General features: G+C 42.4%; 1 protein-coding gene across 1 annotated transcript in view; it reads right to left on the bottom strand.

Moving 5' to 3' along the window:
- The window catches only part of Deup1 (deuterosome assembly protein 1), a 63530-nt gene that overhangs the window by 8653 nt on the left and 35954 nt on the right, over positions 1–18923 (bottom strand). Inside the window, exons 9-12 of the mRNA XM_028763441.1 lie at positions 18098–18203; positions 13295–13489; positions 11778–11864; positions 3844–4040 (exon numbers count right to left, since the gene is read on the bottom strand). Coding sequence (XP_028619274.1) covers positions 3844–4040; positions 11778–11864; positions 13295–13489; positions 18098–18203 — 585 coding nt within the window. The remainder of the gene's footprint in view (positions 1–3843; positions 4041–11777; positions 11865–13294; positions 13490–18097; positions 18204–18923) is intronic.

The following is an 18923-nucleotide window of genomic DNA, read 5'->3' as shown; positions in this document are numbered from 1 at the left end:
CTGAGATATCACTTCAGAAAGGGGTGAAAGACAACAGAAGTGGGGAATAATAATAGGTTGTTTAAATAACTGACCACTTGGATTTTCCTCTATTACAAGGAACAATTCCTTAGACGGTGACCTTGAGGTTTTGTGGAGCAATTTTGTTTTTCCTTCTTGAAATAGTTTAACTCAGCCAGGCAGTGGTGGCACACACCTTTAATCCCAGCACTTGGGAGGCAGAGGCAGGTGGATTTCTGAGTTCGAGGCCAGCCTGGTCTACAGAGTGAGTTCCACGACAGCCCGGGTTATAAGAGAAACACTGTCTTGAAAAACAAAAAAAACAAAAAACAAACAAACAAAAGAAATATAACTCATTGATATCTAAAGATGATGGATATTTTCTGGTTATCTTATACCTGACAAATATATGGATATACCCTACATGCACAGACCCACAGCATACATATACACATTGTGTATGTGTATGTGTATGTATACATGCACAATGCACACAGATACATACATAATACATATATACACATGCACACAGATACATACATAATACATATATACACATGCACACAGATTCATACATAATACATATATACACATGCACACAGATACATACATAATACATATATACACATGCACACAGATTCATACATAATACATATATACACATGCACACAGATTCATACATAATACATATATACACATACACACAGATTCATACATAATACATACATACACATGCACACAGATACATACATGATACATATATACACATGCACACAGGTACATACAGACATATGCATACATCCTCACATATATACAGATACATATATATCACAAGATACACATGCATGCATTCATATACAATATACACATACACATATATATCCCACATATTTATACATACATATACATACATGTGTGCATACACACATACATGCACACACATGCACACATATGTAGATATAACCTTTGCTACTTGACTCCCTGAGCCAGGCTGTAAGGGAGACTTCCTCTTCCACTGCTGGCATCAGCAGGGAGCTACCTGCTTTCCACTTTTTCACCGTCCCTACATCGTAACAACTCTTCCCCATTGTGGATTTTACATGGCAATAATTTATTCAGGACATTTGAAAAGCTGTTTCTTTTCAAAACCAGGTCACTGAAGAACACTGAAATCAGACAAAGCATTAAAACAAAGTTAATGAAACTTTCAGCAAACACAACTGGCAGAGCAAGGCTTTGCAGTGGGAACAGTTTTCCAGGCTGCTTATTAAGATAATCTCCTGCTGAGCCTTTTCCTGCCTCTGTCCCCCACTGTCTTGTTTTTGTTGGGCACTTTTAATACATGCTACACTGCCTGACAAAGGAAGGTGAAGGGCCAAGAAAAATATTTTTGAAATAACAGACTGCAGAGTAATGGCAGGGCCCCTCACCCAAGGCTACCAGAGGTGTTCCAGGGAGTGGGGAGAAGAGGTGGGAGCCCAGAGCCCTCAGTGACTCACTGACATCAGCCAGCAGCTGCACAAACCCTACCTGGCATCTTCAGGGCTGGGCTTTGCTCTATGGAGACTGAAAGTAGTGAAGTACTTTGTGGGGTTCTTATTCTGGATTAGAAAATGACCTCTTAGAGCAGGTTTCCAGCTCTACTGAGTGACCAACGTGTACAGCTTTGACTGTGGCCAGGGCCTCTACATTTCCCCACACTGCTTACACTGAAGCCTCAGGTACCCTAGCACAGCACCTCCACAATGACACTCCCTCCATGGGTTCCAACCACAGCACTCCCACTAGGACACCTGTATCACGTCACTACCACCATGGAATCTCCACAGTGGCACCCCCACCATGACAACCACATGCCATTACTCTCACCATGGCACCTTCAGCATGGCATCCCCACTAAGACACCTCTACTATGACATTACTCTCACTATGCCACTCCCAGCTACCACACCACCATACATCGTGTATGCCCACGATGGCACCTGATCACAGTATGCCCACCATGGCACCTCACCATGGCACCTCCACCACAGTGCCCATGTCATGGCACCCTCACTATAGTACCACCACTATGACACCCTTACCCAGGTATCCCCTCCTCAGTACCTTGACCTTCTCTCACCCTCTTTCTCCCCTTTCTAGAGAGGGGTTAATTCAGCACTTTGGAGAGACTCAGGGTTAGTTTCAAGAAGCATTAGAATTGTTAGAATCCATCTTTGGAATTGGAGAGGTGGCTCCAATTTCTAGAAACACTTGTTGCTCTTGCAAAAGACCGGGGTTTGGTTCCCAGCACCCAGGTAGTACTTCACAACCATCTGGAGCTCTAGTTTTAGGAGATCCATCCATGACTTCTGGCCTCTGTGGACACCAGGCATGCACATGGGGCATACAAAGATATGCAGACAAAACACACATAGAAATAAACCAAAAATTGAAAAGAATCCATCCTTCTAGTAACCATAGGATTGAGATAGTAAAGGGAGAACACTGCTCTAGAGTCTTAAGAATGTTGAACAGAAGGTGTTGGAGATGGCCCAGTGGTTGAGAATACTGACTGTTTTTCCAGAGGTCCTGAGTTAAATCCCCAGTAATCACAAGGTGGCTCATAACCATCTGTAATGGGATCCAATGTCCTGTTCTGGTGAGTCTGAAAAGAGTGGCAGTGTACTAACATACATAAAATAAACAAATAAATCTTAAAAAAGAATGTTGAACAGACTCCCTGCCCCCCTATTTTGGTCTGTTCTATAGATGTTGCTTAGCTACCAATATGAGTCCTGGCATCACCTTCTTCAAACTTTAGGTTTAATTATTAGCTTGCTCACCCAAATATGCATTTTAGCCACCATGAATTATCATGAATGTAGTAATATTGCAAACATAACATTACTAATAATATTAGTGATAGTGATCAACACACATGCAACTACACATGCTACATGGATTCCCTCAAACAATCCCTACTAACACCTTACAGACAAGAAACCATGAAAACATTGCTAGTTGGTCATGGTAAGTATCTCAGGTTTCTGAGGACTGGGCCTCAGTTGCAGTGAGGTCTGGACCTTCTTAATCGTCATGAAAGATGAAAGGCTCATGTCAGAGAAGTTTGGCCAATCCAGCATACCATAGCCCTTCTCAGAAATCCACAATGTAAACCAGCATCTTCATGGCCCTGAGAAGTTCTGTGGGGAAAGAATTGCTTTGCTGAGTGTTTTGTAGGTTTGAGGAAGCAGTGATCTGCCTCCAGAGACCGTTGTTAAAATCAAGTTAATTAGCATGGCTCATTGTTAACACATCGACTCAGAATGTGAGCTGACCCATTTTAGAGATCATGGGAGAAAAATAGACAGCAGTTACTGCTCTTCCATGCGCTGCTCTCACTGCCCACGGGGCCCTTGCTTATGTGACCAGCTCTAAGTCACCACAGCAAGTGACAACCCCAAGGACCTGCATCGTGGGAGGACAGAAAGAAGTGACACCTCTTTGTGTTGGGTCTAACATCACCTCAACATCAGATCTAACAGAGTAAATTCTAGTTTCCTCATTCTCATACTGTTAAAAAGTAAGATTACTTCTTTGTAAAGTGTGTCTTCTTGCACCCACACTGGATGTTCTGAAGTGAGTAGCAAATAAAAATCCCCAGGGGCTCGGCACCCGGCTTACGTTATTTCTGGACACCTATTGCCAATCTGTACTTTTTACAAAACAGTGTATCCAGACTCCTGTGTTATCACTACCACATAGAATGCAAACACCATCAGAGGTTGTCACTTTGCATTACTTATACATTTTCCTCAAGGGACTTCTAAATGTCTCTTCTTTATGGCCAAGCTAGCATACCTGTCTCCACTGGTCTCCGTTTTCAGCTGGCTCTGGTAGATGTAAGCCTCTGCTTCGTCATAGCTGCTCTGATTGGGCCACACTGCTTTTCCGTTGACATGGAGCTTGGCGAGATCGCTTCGAAGCCTTTCATTTTCATATTCAAGCTTGTTGATTGTTGTGTATCGTGAATGCTCCTTGTTACTAACGTCCACAGTCTAGGGAGTAAAACAGACCCCACTGAGTGGACACTCATTTTCCATGTCTAGATTCCTATGTTGGCATGGCTCTTTCATTTGAGCTGGGTGATGCATTGTTTGGGAACTTTGAACCCTCTGAAGATTTTAGATATAAATTAAATTATTAATATTAATAAATTAATTAAATATATTATAAATACTTTTAATGTCTGCATTAAAGAGGTGTTAAGTTTATTTAATCACTCCTATTTTTAAAAATAGAGTCTGTTTCAAAGTCATCAATAGAGCGGTGACTTCCTCATGCACAGACCTTTACTGGAAGTCCCTTAGACCATGAGGATAAACTGAACGAAGGTCTTTGAGAACCTCAGTGGGAAGCCTGTGCCTGTGCCACATTGCATCATGCATTCGGGGATGGAAAGATGCTGTGGCCGTTACAATGTCTTCTAGAGAATCGAGTTCAGTTCCCAGCACCTACACTGGGCATCTCACAACTACATGTAATTCCAACTCCAGGGGGTCTGACACTCTTTTCTGGCCTCCAAGGGCATATGGACATAGGATACACACACACACACACACACACACACACACACAAGCACACACACATGTACGTGCACACATACACACATAAAAATGAAAATAAATCCTTAAAAGAATCTTATAAATGCCCACCAATAATAGCCTAAAGGTCTTATTTTATTACACTCACAATTTAATAATACTATTTGTCATATTTGCCAGTGGCAGATAACCAGCAACCTTCATTGCTGACGTTGAATACGTATCCATCTTCTTTTTTGACAATTTTCACTCTATGTGGTCTCAGTTGCTTCTTGTATGCTTTGGCTGTTTCCCCATTTACTGCTTACTGATATCAAAATATGTTTTAACTCTAGAGACAGAGACCCAGAGTGTCTCCGGTTGGTTGGAAGTATGTTGTGTGTGTGTGTGTGTGTGTGTGTGTGTGTGATTTTTTAAAAGATATTTTTAAAGTTTTAATTGTGGCATGTGCTATGTTTTCTCTAGAAAGGGACTTTGTTGTTGTAATTTATTAAAACGCCATCTTTCCTTTTCTCCTTCCTCTTTGGCTCACATTCCAATTTCATTTTCTTTTTAAAGAACTATTAAATATTTACTTTCACTTTCTTCTATTTGTTTTATGATTTCATTATTTCACACTTCATTCTTAAGCTTATTTTGAGTTAGTTTTGCTGTAAAACTAGAGAAGACAGTAAAAATAATAAATTATTCCAATTATTCAAATCACATATTGATTAAAACATTCATGCCCCACTGCTGGGTGACGTAACAAATGGCATGCTGAACTTATTGTGGACTGGGGTTGACATGGGGCCATTTTGCTGCATTGATCTTACAGCTGAGACAGAGCCAGCACTGCACATTTGGAACAGGGTCGATTCATAGCAGAGTTCTGCTACCTGATATATTAATGCCTCAACCCACAGATGTAGAATGAAGTATATTTAAATTACAAAATGAATGGTTTAAACAAGAGGCTTAGAGACTTCTCAGGCTGTCTTAATTAGACACAATTAGAAGTTTCCAGGGCAGGTGTGTTTTGTGTGTATGTGTGTGCACACATATACATACACACATGCACTCATGTGAATGCTTGCTTGCTTATGTGCGCGTGTGTACGTGAGCTGTTCTTCTCATAAAGCTTTGTAAAATAGACTCTATTCTCACACAGCCAGTCCTAGGAAAGCTGTGTTTGTCTCTCTCTTGTCCTCGTCTGTCCTTTCAGTCCTGTGTATTGAACATCTCAAGCTGCACTGTGGCTGATGGTACAGCAGTTCTCTGGGATCACAAGAGCAATATCTTAGCGTAAAATGCTTGACTCAAGCAACACATCACTTTTGAAGCTCCAAACATTTGGGATTTGAGGCCTAGAAAATACAAGTTTGGAGCTTAGACATTTCTTTTTGAAATCCCTAATTTTCCAAGCATTGAGAACCATCCACATAGACTAACACTCACAGTCATTCCAAACTTCCTCACATTGTGAACAACGGCATATTGATAATCATTCATAGCATCATATTAATATTGGACACTTTGGCTGCGTAGGAAATGCAGAGAAAGGTCTAGCTTCTGGGTGAAGACTCTCAGAAGTGATTCTGAGCATCGCACTGAGACCTGGAGAAACTTAGCTGTCCATTCTGTGGCTGGCCCAGCTAATCTTTCTCTACTGCTAGAGGGAGCCACCCATGGGGCAGCGGCCTGCAAACTGGCTTTCTCACCACTGCATGGGCATCTTTGCTCAGCTTTCTTCTCCAAGGAAGGAAGCAAGGAGCTTCAGAATTAGGCAACCAGAAACATTCTCAAATCCGCACTTATTTAGATAGGACCATTTCAAGTACTGGGGCTGCTGAAGGGATAGCTCACTGGTTAAGAGCACTTGCTGCTCTTGCCCCAGGTTTGGTTCCCAGCATGGACATGGCAACTTGTAACTATCCTTAATCCTTAATTGCATTTCCAGGGAATCAGACACTCTTCTGGTCTCTGCAAGCAATGTATGCATGTGGTACTCAGACATACATGCAACCCCCCCAAACCAAAAAAAAAGGGGGAAAGAAAAACCAATTACTATTATGATATTATCAAAATATTACAAATATTAGGAAACTGAAAATAATGTATATATTTGTGTCTTTCTGCCTAGGGTGAAGTTTCAGTTCTAATCATTGAAGTTTATATTTACCTATTCTAATTATTGCTGAAGTAACCTGATTATGGATTTTTATATGTACAGAATTTTAATACACAGTAATAATAGTTTTCTTCATTTCATAAAATTTGAAAAGTATAACAAAGTAAAATAAACCAGCAATTACAAACTGATAGACTCTAATAATAAATTAAATAGAGGGTTGGAGAGAGGTCTCCATAGGTAAGAGTCCTGGCTGGTCTTCCAGAGGACTCAGCTTCAACTCCCAGAACCCATAGAGTAGCTCACAATCATCTGTAATTCCAGTTTCAGGGGATCTGATGTTCTATTCTGGCCCACACAGGGACTACACACTCGTGGTGCACACTTGTGGATAGATGCAGACCATCATATAAAAATAAAAGGTTAAATTTACCCAAGTACTAGAACCCTCAAAGCCATTACTTTTACACATTAGTAAAGTTGAGTGTGTGAGTCATAGCTAAAACAAGCGGAGAAGAATGTGTTCAGTTATCCAAGACCACGAGAAAGGAGGGAAACAAACCAGAATTGGGTATGGCAATTTATATTAGTAACCCTGACACACAGGAGGCTGAGATAGGAGTTCCAAGCCAGCCACGGGCAAGTAATGAGACCCTATCTCAAACAGGAAAACCTAACAACAGAACTTTGGATTTGGGAGATTAGTGAAGTTGTAGCTCTGACTAACTTTAGTAGTAAGGAAATCAACTGAAGTGGATACACTTTCTAATTTTCTAATTTTCTAAAGCTACATATTATCCAAATGACCTCAGGGGGGAAAATAGAGAGATTTGAATGAATGGAGAGGGAAAGGGAAAGGCTGGTCTATCCCACAGCCGGAATCTCTTGTGTGTTTAAAATAATTTTAAAGCAAGGAGCTATGACAAACCTTACTTTAAATAAAGTATTGTCACACCAAACCCAGTACTGTGCTAAAATTGACCAAGTGTGCCGACTACGGGCTGAACTGTGGCTCCTTACAAAAGCTTGTCGAAGTCCTAACCCCGGTCCCTCGGAATATGACCTTACTTTACAATAAGGGCTTCACAGAGGACCTGAGTTGAGTGCCCAGGCAAAAGGGAAAATCTGATTCATGAGAATCATGGGATGAGTCAGACACGAGACCACAGCACACTGAGACAGAAGAGCATGGATTGAGCTACTTTGCTGCCCAGGAACACCCAGACTGCCACAGCCCAGTTGAGACAGAAGAGGGAGGAATCCGCACACAGAGATCAGAGGGAGTGTGGCTCTCAGGACATCTGTTTGGGACTTCTGGCCTCCTCCTGGAGTCCTCTGTGAATTAATATGTCCTGCTGTTCTAAGCAAACACACTGTGGTATCAGGCTAATTTAGAACTGGGAAGACTTGTTTTTTTAAAGATTTATTTATTTTTTATTTATGTGAGTACACAGCAGCTGTCTTCAGACACACACTAGAAGAGGGCATCGGATCCCATTACAGATGGTTGTGAGCCACCATGTGGTTGCTGGGAATTGAACTCAGGACCTCTGGCAGAGCAGTCAGTGCTCTTAACCGCTGAGCCATCTCTCCAGCCCAGAACTGGGAAGATTTATCCCAGGAACCTAAATTTGGACAAAATCAGGAAATATGTCAACCATAGTCCCTAACACATCAACAAATGAAAGGGGAAGACTCACATAGGTCATCTGTTGAGAAGGCTCAGAAAAACACTAGCAGCTGCATTTCATAATACGGAATCATGAATGAAAAACAAAGTTACATCCCACAAAACTCCAAAAGCGTGACATTTATAGTCAGAAACTAGAAAAATTTCCAGCAACTACTGTCATGGCTCAAGATTTTTCTGGGGGTCTTAGCAAGGGCAGGGTGACAATAACAAGAACTGGTGTGAGCAGTGGAGGGCAGGGGCAGCTGAACTACATTAGCACAGTGTCCCGTAGAAAGCATAGAGTAAGTTGGAGCTTCCTCAAGATTAACAATTAGCTGCTTGGTGTGGTAAAAGCAAAATGCTCCATTTACAACAGTGACAGGAATTGTAACTAACTTGGGAAATAATTTTAAAAGTAGAAAACATGAACTATTCAAAGAAAAATTGCATTATTGGGACTTCGTTGTAAAGAAATGGAGAATCATGCTATATTTTATTATAATAAAAGCATTAAGTCTTCAAAGTTAATACAAAAAAATGAATTCAATTTCAGATAGAACCTACAGGAAATTACAACCTGGTACATTGAGCTTGGTCTGTATGAAAATTTCAACTGTGCTCTTGCATATTGCATTTCAAAGTACAGTTTAAATGGACTGAACAATTGGAGAGAAAAGATGAAACATTTGAAAAAAAAATACAAAAGCGTGTATGTGCACGTGGAAAACACTGTTACCAAAGAAGGAAGCTCCAAAGGCATCCATCAAGAGAGGGTGACTTTTGACAAGTCAAAGTTTAAAACTTCATGTATGGCAAAACCATAAAGTTACAATAAGCAAACTGGGAAATGCTTTTAAAAATTGACAAGGAAAGGAAAACTAACATTAGAGAAAAATACATAACATGTATCTAGTTCACCTTGCTATAAACTACCAACTAATGGGGCCCACCTGTTGTCAGGGAGCTGCACATCAAAGCACTAGTGAAGGAGTTACCGTGGGAACAGTGCAGGCAATGAAAAAACCCGGCATAAAAGAGGGAAGGAACAGCCTCCAACAACGGGTCTCTAACAACACGGCTCTGTGAGCCAATGGTTCCTCCTCCAGGAAGCTGCTCTGAGATAGACATGCTGGGATATTTTTTATGAGATATTTATTCAGGTGAAAATATGAAATATTTTTGAATACACTAGGGCTAAAATAGTTACGAAAAACAGTCTAGTAAGTTTTTGGTATATCCACATCATGGAATATTATAAAACTATCACAAAGGGCAAAAGAGCCTTGAGCCAGTTGGTGTAGAAAGGCACTTTGGAGCAAACAAAAATAAGACACACCGAAGTATGTCTGTGTATGTGAGCCTAGTTTAAAAAATAATTACCTCTCTCTCTCTCTCTCTCTCTCTCTCTCTCTCTCTCTCTCTCTCTCTCTCTGTGTGTGTGTGTGTGTGTGTGTGTGCACCTTGCACCTTTTGTATACAGGAGCCTGAAGGAATCAGAAGATGGTGTCAGATCCCCTACAACTGGATTTGGCAGGTAGTTGGGAGCTGCCACATGGGAGTGGGGAACTGAATCGTCATGTCCTGTTCAAGAACAACAAATGTTCTTAAATGCCGGCCCATCCCTTTATCCCTGTGACCTTTTCATTTTTAGTAACTGTACTAAGTGATTGATACAAACTGAGTAGTTGCTGTCTACTGCCTGGCACATGGGACAGGATGTGGAAGAGAAGGGGGTGGAGAGGCTAAAGCAGGGACTGTGCTCTGAAGTCACCTGCCTGCGTGTGCTGGGTTAGTTCATAGACAGTTATGTACAGTTTGGGTGAGGATAAACTTTCCCAGTGCTTGCTGGCTTATACTGCTGTCCACACACACAGTTGAGGTCAGCTCTGGGCAATGCTTGAGTTACACATCTATTTGGTGGAGAGTATCTCCCCAGCTTAGCTGTGCAAATGGTCATGGGGAGGAGAGGAAGCAACAGGAGCTACCACTTGCTTGTCAGCACAGCCCCCTCTGCTGCCCACAAGGGCCTGGGGAAAGGCAGGTGGGTAATTAGCAGCGGCTTTTCTATCTTTGTGTGTTTTACTTCTTTAAAAAGCAGATGATATAAATGAACAAAGCCAAAAGCCCACAGGCGCAAAGTGAAGCCCCTCAGCTGGGCTATGGTGACCTGGGATCTATACAGACAAACACTTGGATTGAACACTGATGCACATATGTGTAAACATGTATACACATATATATGTATATATGTCACTTTGACATGTATGTATATACACGTATATATACAAATGTATAAATATATACATATGTATGTGTGTATATATGTAATACATACACACACACACACACACACACATATATATATATATATGTATGTATATATATCTCCATAGAGCCAGGATTCACTTTTTGTGCCCCATGTTAGGGAATGAAAAGGCAGAGGTGATGGACAGGTTTTTAATGTAGCAGATAGGGAGACCAGCAAGCTTCCCTTTTTATCCATCTGTGCTCCAATCACAGGATCCACAGCCATGCTCAAGGAAGAAGGGAGAGTGGTTCCAGATGCTTCTACTGTCTTGATGCTGGAATACGGACTCATGTGAGAACAGGTGCACAACACGACAGAAATAGAACATTGGTTTCAGAATGGCCTGGCCAAGGCCTTGACCCGCATGCTCACATTATAATGGCTAAAGGCACAGGCTAGTTTAAGCAGCCATGCTGCCCAATTTTTTTTTTTAATATTACCTTTCTGTTCCTTGAACAGTTTTAAAAAATAATGGTAGGATTTTTTTCTAAATGAATACAAGAAAATATAACAAATAATGTTACTATTTCGAGATTTCGACCAATCAAAGTTCTTCTACAAAAATCTAACCACCGCCTGCTACATCAGACAATGGAAGTGAGAGGCTTGGAGCCATTTAGGTGTTTATGAGAACAGGTAGAGCCAGGGGCTAATTCTTATATTCGGTCAATAAACACTGAACGCTTGCTCTATCCTGAGCTCTTGGTCATGCCAACTTCCTGCTTGTCATCGAGTTGAAAAGGACAAGCCACAAAGCAAGTTAGCCAAATACGAATCAAGCAAGAACGGAACAAATCATTCCGATTTGGGTTTGTGGGGAGGGTTTCTCCGAGTATAAAGTTGGCACCAAATCCTGGCTGTCTATGATATAGGGTTTCAAGCAACTGCAGGATTAAAAGCCAGGAAACTGCATGCTTTGCATGTCTGGGAAATGATTAGAAATGAGCCCAAACCAGGTGCCCCAGCCCGGGCAAGCCACTGTGGTAGGCAACGCGCAGCTCGGCGCTCCTGGTGCGCATGCTCAGTGACCACACTGATGGTCAGCCCTGACCAGCCAAGCCACCTCCTGTTCAGTTTGGGGAAATGAATTCAGCGTATTACCAAGTACCGTGCAGGGTCTAAATCGCCCATCATTCCCTTCAGGTGTGTGTTTTCTGTTCTGACAGCTTTGTATCTTCTATCTGAGACCTGAAAGATTAGCAGATAAAAGGCACATGTAAAACTCACAATGGAAGCTCGCCATCTTGTTAATAAACTCTGTCCAGGTGGATGAAAACACTTTCTGTGGTATGGAGGGAAACATACCCCCTCCCACCAGTCTGGTTCTCTCATTCCTCCCCTCTCCTGCTCCCTCCACCTGCCCCTCTTCCTGTTTGAGCAGTGTGAAATTTACAACAGTTAAATAATTATTTATTTTTTCCCTACCAAATCCAAAATTCCGTTTCTCATGCATAGAAAAATTTCATTTCTTGTTATAATCACAATTAAGAAAAACCTTGAAAATATTCTTGCCCATTACACTTCTTCGGCCTGCAATGAATGTTTATAGTAAACAGTATATGGCTTCCCATGTTTAATTCGTTCCTTCTGGTGTTCTGGCCGTGTTCCCTTGTGTGCCTATGACTGTTTTGTAGCTCTTTCTTCTTTCCCTGATGTCGTCTACTTGAATGGTGGGATGACAGACTCGTGCCTCCAGACCTGGCCTGCTCTTTTGTATATATAAGACTCATTTCTATATAAAAACTCTTGCTTTAAAAATATTTACTTTTGTGAATTAGACAAAGTCTTGGAAACATGGCAGTATGAAGATGAAAGCGGGAGTCATTCTTGTGCAGCTGTCCCCTGACCATGTGCTAGGCTCTCTGCTGTGCAGTGCCCTGTGCTGCTTTCCCGTGTGTGATACAAACTGGTCAGTCTGCAGCCTTTGACTGGATGACGGCCAATCTTTCCTGTTCTTGTAAATACACATGATTGAACTGCTATTATGGAAATTGTCTTGATACGTGTTTTATGCTCTGAAATCACCTAGACATAGAGTGGAAGGGCCATAAAGCCTGTGCTGTCAAAAACAGGCCACAAATTATTAGAGAGCAAGGAAACTGAAAGAATACACACAGAGAGAAGGCAGGCATGAGCAACCGTTGCAGGGTTCTAACGTGGAACCTCAAGATCTCTGCTTGTCTCTGAGGACTCTGCTGTGTGCTGAGTGGCTGTTGAGTAACTATGGACTGACTTTCATGATGTTGCCTCCATGTTTAAAACACTACCAGCAATCTATTAAATGAGGGTAGGGGTTGTGATCCTCAAGCAAGCTGGAATTGCTTTTTAAAAAAGGCAGTTTAGTGGAAAGGTCCTATAGCAAATGACGGAGGAAAGAACAGGGTAGCATGATGTGGGAAGACAGCTGCAGAACCTCGGCACGCGACTGATCACGCATGTGTGAGCCGTCTGGTAGGTCCCTAGTGTCTTTGATGGTACTTTGTCCACGCACAGGGTTTTATGGGATGAGTCTCATACACTGACCAGGCGCCAGGGCTTTTGACAGACGTGGAATGAGGCTAGGACAAGCAGGTGCAGGAGCCAGCCCTGCAGAGTGCTCTTCCCACATGTATGCGTACCTGCTGCTTTGCTAACATTTTTTCTTTTATTTCTAATTCTATCTTTAGCTGTCTTTCCAGAAGGGCAGCTTTCTTCATGACAGTTGCTATAGTGACCTCCTTCTGGTGAAGTTCCTGGGTGAGTTCGGAGATCTCATTCCTCATCCGTTCCTGTTCGGAGCATACGCTTTCCTCCTGATAGAGCTGGCTTCTCATCTGGTGAGAGTGAGCAGAGATGTGAGCAGCCCTTCCCTCACAGAGCAGCTGCAGCTTGTCCTGGACTCCCTTGTCCTCTTGCCCAAGAATACCTGTGACCCCTGACAGCCTACTTTCTGATCATTGCTAACCGACAAGGGGCACCCTAAGTCAGTTTCCTCTCTTCTAATCATTGCTAACCAACAAGCTGCACCCTAAGTTAGTTTCCCCCAACCCCCAAAACCTCACTGCCTTATTGTCACATGCAGTGTCCCTGCTGACTCAGCTTTCCTACAGACTTGACAGAAACTGTTACTAAGTGCTTTATTGTGTTTTTGAGGCAGGGTCTGTCTGCACAGCCCATGCTCTGGCCTCTGAAGTTCTGGGATCATGGGTGGACATCACAAAGTCTGGCTGTCCTCACCTTCTCATGGAGAGACAGCGACCTAAGGAGGGTAAGCAGATTGCTTGAATCATACAAAAAGAAAGTGCCAGATTCTAGATCAGAACTCACGGTCCTTGGCTATATTTACATAATTTTTTTTAGTGAAAGAAGCATAAATCCTGCTGTGGTAGCGGTGACAGTACGCTATGTCTCAGTAACCCCTTAGAGTCCCTCACCATCTTCGCTTGTCTTTTCATAAGAGAACCTGTTGGACCTGGACTCCTTACCACCCTCAGCATTCCAAGTCTAGCTGGCCAAGGCCACCCTCTCAGACCCTCTGCTCTGTTGCTGCCATTGCCCACAGCTTGCCCAAACCTTGTATTCACACTCCCTGGCATCCTTTTAAAGACCCGACACACCTCTTCTCACTTTTGAGAGTCAACAGATAATTTACCCTCTCTCAGAACACACACATATAGGGAAGGGGAGAAAAATAAACATTTATATCACTGGGTAGTAATTGCTGTTTGAGGGATGTCCTGGAGGGTGCATAACCCAGCTAAGTTTGGGGGTGGGGTTTGTATTAGGATGGTCTTCCCAGAGGAGAGGTTATTACACAAAATACTATGGGGAAGGTGGAAGCCAGAGAGACAAGGGACAGGCTCCCAGCAAAGAATGCAGCCAAGGGTGGGGACCCAAGAGCCACATGCCCAGAACTTGTGTTCTGATCAACCGTGCCCTAGGAAATAAGGCCAGAGAGGGAAGTCAAGAAAATTCACAAAGAAACTGCTTTGAATGTACTCAGAAACTTAAAAGGCGACAAGAGACTATATTTCCTCTTTAAAAGTTCCGTGTACATCTCTAAAGGAATAAGGGTCTCTCCCCTCCTTTCTGTCTGTCCTCTTTCTTCCCAGATTCCCGTGATAGCATCTTAATGACTAGTTCTTCCATATCTCCAAATATTTTCAGGCAGAATTCAGATGTGAAATTGTCCTAAATCTCCAATGCTTTTCGAGCCGTGAAACTGGGTTAGGATTTTACCAGACCTGCCCAGATCTCTTTCTATCCACTCTGTTTTTGTGTCTGTTTGCCTTTTCATCCAATCCCATTATCTCTTGTTCAAGTTGTAGTCCTCACAAAAGGCGGTCACTTTCTAAAACTTGTGTTCCCTTCCATCATGGGTTACACCCTGGGACAGCTAGGGTTCAGGATTGACACCTAGAGAAAGATGACCTAAAGCAGAGTACCTGCATCCAGAGGCCAATCTGCTGCATCCAGGGCTGGGTACCATCCATTCCTTATCTGGTCCTGCTCTAATTGTTAAGATTAGAAATGTGACTTAGACATCACATGGTCTTAACTTTGCCATTCAAACAGGAACCAGGAGCCTGCTGTCTAGCTCCCCAAAGCAAGAGTCTCAGAGATGGGATCTAACCCCAGTGTATGCTATGGGTCTTTTTAAATTACATGTGTTTGCATGTGCAAGTGCATGTCATGGCACATGTGTGGAGGTTCAGAGAACTCACAGATGCTGGTTCCTTCCTCCACTGTGAGTCTTGGGCATGGAACTCAGGTTATCAGGCTTAGCTGCAAGCCCCTGTGTCTACTGGTCACCTTGCTCACTCCCTTTGAATCTCTCTGATCCCCGCCCCCTCTATTTTTCATCCTGGCAGTTTCTTTGATGAACCAGCCATATTGTTCTGCAGTTTGACAGTGGATTTTACTGTTTATGTCCCTGTGGTATACTTTAACACAAGCCTCCTAAAGATGAAACTTGGAAAGTTAAGAAAATAAATATGCTATTCTGAAAAAGGATTAAGTTTTTTTATTACAGTGGTTAGATATTAAAACAATATGCTCTTCCACAGAGTGTGGTTTTTAATGAAATTGATTTATCTGTGCTTCCAATGACATGGCTTTTTAAAAATGCGAATTTTATCACAAAATACGTGAATAAAAACAACTCTGTAACCACAAGAGAAAAACCACTCACAAAGTTCATAGTGCACGGCCCTCAATAGTGTTGGTACAATGAAGCGAAAACATTCTTTGCAGATACTTCTAGAAGCTGCAGCTAGTTACCGCGACTATCCACTACTGTCCTGCAAAACACAGCTGCCTGGGCACCCAGGAGCTTGGAAGATCTGTGCCTTGACCTCTCCTTCACTTCAGAGTCCCACTCAGGGATTCCCAGTCCGGATTCCTGATTTTACTTTGTCAGAAGCCTCTGAGGTTTAGAAGAGTGTGATCATACCTGGCGTTAGACACTCCTTTTACTATGATACAGTCTTGTGGAATGTCAGTAAAGAGCAGGTTTTGAAAGTTTATATATATGCATATATGTATGTATATATATGTATGCATACATATATATATATGTGTGTGTATTAAAATTTTTATTTGTTTTTTTGAGACAGGATTCCTCTGTGTAGCTCTGACTGTCCTGGAACTCACTCTGTAGACCAGGCTGACCTCAAATTCATGGAGCTCTGCCTACTTCTGCCTCCCAAATACTGGAATTAAAGGCATGCACCATCACTGTCCAGCTGAAAAGTTATATTTTTAAAATCAGTGGGATTGTGTAGTATCAGTGTTCAGAACAGGAAGGAAAGGACAACTGCTCTGTAACAAATTTCCTAGACTGGACCTGCATTTGTTTTTAGACACCCAGCTCTGCCAGGATCCGCCTTTAAGGGGATGAAGGGCAGAGTCAAGGTCTTGATATAGAGCCTAGATTAACTTCAGACGTGGCAATCCTCCTGTCTCAACATTCACAAGTATTGGGATCATTGGCATGAATTATTACACCTAATTAAGATCTTTCCTTTCAATGTAGTCCTATTGAAACTGATAAAATAATTGCTAGGGAGGTATATTGGTTGTCGAAGAATGAAGAACCCAGGGTTCTGTAAGAACCATGCCCAGACCCTCCTCATCTTAGGATTTTAGCTCCTGGAAAAGTGCTCTGTCCTTGCTAGACCCTTAGTTAGAAATGTAGGTGTGGCCTAAACCACCAGTAGCCCACATCTGTCAGGCGATCCTCTGAGCCAGGTCCTGTTCTCAGGATGTAATTTACATTAGCTCATGAATTTTAACAGAGGTAAGTATGTAGTCTCTGGGGTAAGAGAGCCTACATTCAAAACTAGTGTCTACCAATTATTATCTGTGTAATATGGGAGAGTCTCTTCAACTTCTCTGCATCTTATTTTTCTCAAAGGTAAAAAGAGGATGATATAGAATCCATTTCATAAGATGATGTTTAAATCCTTGTGGTGGTGTTGGGGGCACATGTTAAGAGCCACAAGAGTGTCAGCAGGCATCGACTCATTTCACCAACCTCAGGGTGGAGGAAGTTGTGTGGCTATTTCCTGAGTTGAAATATTCCTTCTTGTACAGAAAGCAGAGCTCATGAGGTTCAGGAAACTAACAAAACATACCACAAGGTAAGGCTCGCAATGTCCAGGCACTGTTGTAAGCAGTCAGCAGTTGCTGGAACCAGGGGACTGCAGTGAGCGGCTGCCAGGAGCCCCAGGGATCAGTTTCTGTGATGCGCAACCCTTCCTGCATGGGCTTTTCAATCACACAGCTGCCTTTGAATCACACATAATTCTGTAAGTACACATACACACACACACACACACACACACACACACACACACACACACACACACACACTCCGCCTCCTTCTAAAGGCAGGAATCTCATTGGTTTGCCAAATGAGCCTTGAGTAGAATCATTTTTTGGCCTATAGTCAGTGCTCCATCTGGAGAGAGAGACATTTGTTCATGCTTTCCTAGGTCAAGTAATCCAAACAGTACTAACCACATCCTGGATGAGGACCCGTAGGCAAGGTGTGCAGGCGGGCCAGTCTCCCATGGTCACCCATGCGCTGAGCACCAGCCTACCAGCCTGCTCGCTCTCTCTGTCTCTGTCTCTGTCTCTGTCTCTGTCTCTGTCTCTCTCTCTCTCTCTCTCTCTCTCTCTCTCTCTCTCTCACACACACACACACACACACACACACACACACACACACACACACGAGCACACCTCCACACTGAATTCTCACCATGGCAGAATAACTGAAGATTTGTGCTCACACAGAATATCAGATTTAACCGCGTGGCAGATAATTACTTTTGGAGAAAATACCAGCAGGAAAAAGACAGGAGGATGAGGGAAGATATTCGAGCTAGTTTTATGTAGAGACTTTAGAGCTGGGAGAATGGACTTGTTGTATTCCTTACCTTGTTTAATTCCTTTTCATGATTGGGTTGATCTGAGACCATCGAAAACAACTCCTTCCTTTTTCTTTCTGGTTCTTTAGTAGAAGGGGAATATGATGACTCAACTCTAAAAATTACAAATAAAGCAGTTAACACTTAAGCTTAAGTTAGTGAATTGGTAATTATATTGTTAGTGTAGATCATGAACACTGTAGAGACAGATTATTATATGGTTGACAACACTGCTAGCTATAAAAATTGCAAATCGTAATAATTCCAGTCCTGGGAGTATTTCTGTCTCTGAGTGAGTACAGTTTCAATGGGAGAAAAGGGAGCAGTTAATAGGCATTTTGTCCATATATTAAAATGAGCACAAACATTTTAAAAGTTATTTATTTATATATTTTGTATATATGAGTACTTTGCATGTATGCCTGTACACCAGAAGAGGGCACTGGATCCCATTACAGATGATTGTGAGCCATCATGTGGTTTCTGGGAATTGAACTCAGGACCTCTGGAAAAGCAGTCAGTGCTCTTAACCACTGAACTATCTCTCCAGCCTCTGTGGATAAGAGTTTTGAACATGAAGAAAAGACTGCATTCTGTAATAAAATAGCATGGACACCTAATTGGAAATAAACTCAACTGCTGACCCGATGCATCAAGGCAAAGAAACATGTCAGAAGAGCATAGGGGGCACACAGTCTACAGAAATGCTCAACATGAGGACATCTGACCATGTGGCCAGGGAGGAAACCAAATGTGCCTATTTTGGGGCTATTTACTTGTAAAATGGGATGGTGGCCGTTTGTTTGCTGGGGTCAGGTAGTGAGGGAGTGGAGAC

The sequence above is a fragment of the Grammomys surdaster genome, unplaced genomic scaffold, assembly GCF_004785775.1.
Source record: "Grammomys surdaster isolate TR1022 unplaced genomic scaffold, NIH_TR_1.0 138, whole genome shotgun sequence".
Taxonomy (NCBI): domain Eukaryota; kingdom Metazoa; phylum Chordata; class Mammalia; order Rodentia; family Muridae; genus Grammomys; species Grammomys surdaster.
This window is presented reverse-complemented; position numbering and strand designations above follow the sequence as displayed.